Consider the following 4,789-nt stretch of genomic DNA (forward strand, 5'->3'; position numbering starts at 1 on the left):
GGGGGTTTCACCATGTTGACCAGGCTGGTCTCAAACTCCTGACCTCAGGTGATCCACTCCCCTCGGCCTCCCAAATAATATTTTTATCAGCTTGCATTTAAAACTTCATTTTTGTATTTTTTAACTTATCCTCAGTGTGAACATTAGTATCTGCGAGAGACCATCTCTCTCTGTTTTTCATACATAGTCAAATCTATAAAACACCTAAAACTTTATTTCATATACTACCAGTGGTACTTCTACTATACTTTAGAACATACAGAGCTTATTAATTTAAAAGAACAAAAAAACTTTTATTTTGAGGATTTATTGTTTTCCAAGTATCTGATTTTTAATAATAGACTTTATTTTTTGGGACAGTTTTCGGTTCGCAGTAAAATTGAAATAATGCTGCAGCTATTTCCCATACACCTCTTTCCCCCAAGCATGCACGGCCTTCCCCATTATCAGCATTCCCTACCAGAGTGGCACATTTATTAGAATCAGTGAACCCACAGTGACATTTCATTTCCCTCCAAAGTCTATACTTTACATTCCCTCTTGGTGTTGTACATTTTGTGGGTTTGGCCAAATGTCTAATGACATGCATCTACCATTACAGTATCATATAGAGTGGTTTCACGGGCTTAAAAGTCCTCTGTGCTCTGCCTATTTCAGTGTTTTATCTTTACTCTTATTATAGGAACTTGAAATGCAGGCTCGAGCTCATGGACTTTCCCTTATTCCATCCACGGGTCTCTGCTCTCCAGATTTGGTGAATCGGATCATCAAGCAAGAACCCGTTCTTGAGAACTGCAGCCAAGACCTCCTTCAGCATCACGCAGACCTAACTTGTACAACAACTCTCGATCTCACGGATGGCACCATCACCTTCAACAACAACCTCGGAACTGGGACCGAGGCCAACCAAGCCTATAGTGTCCCCACGAAAATGGGATCCAAACTGGAAGACATCCTGATGGATGACACTCTTTCTCCCGTTGGTGTCACTGATCCACTCCTTTCCTCAGTGTCCCCCGGAGCCTCCAAAACAAGCAGCCGGAGGAGCAGTATGAGCATGGAAGAGACGGAGCATGCTTGTTAGCGAATCCTCCCTGCACTGCATTCGCACAAACTGCTTCCTTTCTTGATTCGTAGATTTAATAACTTACCTGAGGGGGTTTTCTTGATACTTTTCCTTTAATATGAAATTTTTTTTTCATGCTTTATCAATAGCCCAGGATATATTTTATTTTTAGAATTTTGTGAAACAGACTTGTATATTCTATTTTACAACTACAGATGCCTCCAAAGTATTGTACAAATAAGTGTGCAGTATCTGTGAACTGAATTCACCACAGACTTGAGCTTTCTGAGCAAGAGGATTTTGCGTCAGAGAAATGTCTGTCCATTTTTATTCAGGGGAAACTTGATTTGAGATTTTTATGCCTGTGACTTCCTTAGAAATTAAATGTAAAGTTTAATTGAAAGAATGTAAAGCAACCAAAAAGAAAAAAAAAAGAGGAAAAGAAATCCATACTAACCCTTTTCCATTTTATAAATGTATTGATTCATTGGTACTGCCTTAAAGATACAGTACCCCTCTAGCTTTGTTTAGTCTTTATACTGCAAACTATTTAAAGAAATACTGTATTCTGTAAAAGACAAAAAAAAAAATTGCAGTCTTTTCATGAAGATCGTCTGGTTAGAAAACATAACTGATACCAACTGAAACTGAAGGGAGTTAGACCAAGGCTCTGAAATTTAAAGTCTAATCTCGCTCTCTTTTATTCTGTGCTGTTACAGTTTTCTTCATCAATGAGTATGATTCAGTTTTTCATAAGATCTATTTTATTTTGAAATGGAAATTAATGTCCTCTCAAAGTAAACTATTGAGGAGCACTGAAAGTATGTTTTACTCTTTTTTTGTTGTTGTTTTTTCATTTTTGCTTTTGATAAGAAAACCGAACTGGGCATATTTCTAATTGGCTTTACTATTTTTATTTTTAAATTATGTTTTACTGTTCATTTGATTTGTACAGATTCTTTATTATCATTGTTCTTTTCAATATGTTTGTATTAATTTGTAAGAATATGCATCTTCAAATGGCAAGTTTTCGATATTTTTACAACTCACTGGTGGTTTTCCGCATTCTTTGTACACCCATGAAAGAAAACTTTTATGCAAGGTCTTGCGTTTAAAAGACAGCTTTGCGAATATTTTGTAAATTACAGTCTCACTCAGAACTGTTTTTGGACACATTTAAGGTGTAGTATTAATAGGTTAAAACCAGGCTTTCTAGAAAGAATAAACTTACATATTTATTTTTAGGATATGAAAATAGCAATATTCTTGGAGACCGATAACCATAGCATTAATACGCCCATTCTGGTCATTTAAATTGGGGTTTATTTCAGCAAACTTGCTGAATTTATTTTTAAGAAAGAAATACTGTATTGGCAAATTACTGTTACTTGATAACAATGTTTTAACAAGGAGCAATGTTGTAAAGTTAGTTTCAGTGCATTATCTACTTGTGTAGTCCTATGCAATAACAGTAGTGTTACATGTATCAAGCCTAGATGTTTTATACAGATGCCATATAGTGTTATGAGCCAGGCTGTTGAATGGAATTTCTCAGTAGCAGCCTACAATTGAATAGCAAGTGGCATAAAGCATATCCATTCAGAATGAAGTGCCTTAAATATAGCAGTAGTCTTTTTTGGACTAGCACTGACTGAACTGTAATGTAGGGGAAAGTTTCACGATGGTATCTATAGTCAAGAGGAACATGTAGCATGGTGCCTATGTAGACAATATAAGAGCTTCCAATTTTCCTTCAGATATTTTTAATATTAAATATATTTTAGTGACAGAGTGCCAACTTCTTTCATCAGGAAACCTTATTCAGGAGGGTTTTTAAAAAGTGTTTAAATGTCAAATGTGAACTGGTGATGGGTGATGGAGGGTTCAGAGAGGAGTGATCGTCAGATGTGTGAATGGATGGTTTAAGTGAAAATAATCAACTGCATAGTTCCCACGCACGCTGGGCAATGAGAATCCTTGGAAACATTGGTGATGCTATCAGTTTTATAGCTTTATTACTTAAGGGGGTAGGGAAAATTAGTTCCCATTCTTTCAACCCCCTTAACTGTATTGCTCTTTTCCTAGAATAGTGATGCAAATCTGCATGAACAACTAATTGTACCATAGTGTTCATTGATACAATCATAGCATTGTCTGTTTTTCTCTTCATATTTATATGGGGGGGAGGGCACTGGATGCAAAAGTTGAAGATCGTGACGCTATGATGTTAGTTTTCCTTAGCTGATTTTGAGGGTTTTTAAAAATAAAGCAAGATTGACTAACCTACGGCCAAGGGAACAGGACTATGGTTTAGCAACCATATAGAAAGCTTTGTTGAAAGAAAGTATGGCATCTTGTACCACTGCCCTGACTGTCGCAACTCCTAACCTTGCCATTGCCTGCCTCCCCGTCCCCTTCTCTTAAGAGACAATTTCTGCAGGTGGCAGGTGAGCAAACCCAGGAGAATGCTGCAATCTTGGGGGTGGTTTTATTTATTTATTTTTTTGCCAAATAGAGTGTGGATTCGTTTTAGGGGCTAGTTAAGCCAAGAGGCAGTGGTTTGGGCTTGTTGTTTGTAACGAGAAAATGATCCACACCACTCCCCCCATTCCCGGGTGCAGAATTGTGACTCGGGGTTGGGCCTCTGTATGGAGTGACCAAAATGCCAAAATTGTCTGTCTGTCTCTGAGTAGGGCAATGGAAATACCAAACCTTCTGACTTTGCCAAAAAGCATACAAGCAACCTGGTCATACATAGGATGACAAAATTCTTTCTGGTTGTTTTTAAACAATAAAGCAATAAGAACAAATACAATACATAGGAAGTTAAAAGCACAAAGGAATGAACTTATTAATATTTTTGAAAAATGCACTGGGAAAAAGTTGATGTCAATAACAGTATAAAACAGCCCTATTTCTTGATAAAAATGACAAATGACTGTCTCTTGCAGATGCTTGGTACTGTAATGTTAATAATAGTCACCTGCTGTTGGATGCAGCAATAATTTCTGTATGGTCCATAGCACTGTATATTATGGATCGATATTAATGTATCCAATGAAATAATCGACTTGTTCTTGATAGCCTCATTAAAGCATTTGGTTTTTCACATAGTGGTGGCCTATTGTGTTAATGCCAATTTTGAATGTTATCTGCCTTATCAAAAAATGGTAGTGCACATTTTCTTCTGATTTAATGAATAACAAATTGCATGAAAATTTAGAGAATGCCAGTAAGTACTTTTTTTGTTTAAAATGCCACTCTAAGATGTTACTTTTTGGTTTTAAACATTTTTGATTACTTTTTGACTTACACTCAGATGAGCTATAATTATGCAGCTTTTTTATCCCCCTCTGAATTTGGGGAGATTTTAAACTCCCAAATGCCAAGACTTCATTTTAGATATAGGAGTTTTATTTAAAATGTTTCAGTGAGAGGTGGCTTTAAAAAAGAGAAATTGTCAGAGAAACCCTTGCATATTTACAGAAAAGATACTGGGTTTTTAAAATACAAATTTACAATAATGAAAGCTTAATATACCCAGGCTGCCAGCTCCTGGTTGCTTTTTTTTTTTTTTTTTTAATACACTACTTAAGAATCATTTGATAAATGTTGGATTTGAATTGGAAAGTGTCAGACAAAACATGTCTTTATTCCCTAGCTAGACCTTAAACTTCTGCCCTTTTAAAAAATATATTCTGGTTTAACCTCTGGAGAAAATGA

The 4,789-nt window shown here is 36.1% G+C and overlaps 1 protein-coding gene across 9 annotated transcripts in view; it reads left to right on the forward strand.

Moving 5' to 3' along the window:
• MITF (microphthalmia-associated transcription factor) overlaps nucleotides 1-4,179 on the forward strand; it is a 226,764-nt gene extending 222,585 nt beyond the window's left edge. For 7 of the 9 annotated variants that reach the window (XM_011971045.1, XM_011971068.1, XM_011971051.1 and 4 more), the window contains one exon: nucleotides 683-4,179. In XM_011971045.1, the coding sequence (XP_011826435.1) occupies nucleotides 683-1,084 (402 nt within the window). In that variant the 3' untranslated portion in view covers nucleotides 1,085-4,179. The remainder of the gene's footprint in view (nucleotides 1-682) is intronic. The other 2 variants (XM_011971039.1, XM_011971058.1) reach the window with 1 other exon arrangement.
• The last annotated feature ends 610 nt before the right edge of the window (nucleotides 4,180-4,789 follow it).

This window comes from Mandrillus leucophaeus, unplaced genomic scaffold (assembly GCF_000951045.1).
Source record: "Mandrillus leucophaeus isolate KB7577 unplaced genomic scaffold, Mleu.le_1.0 Scaffold121, whole genome shotgun sequence".
NCBI classification, from domain to species: Eukaryota; Metazoa; Chordata; class Mammalia; order Primates; family Cercopithecidae; genus Mandrillus; species Mandrillus leucophaeus.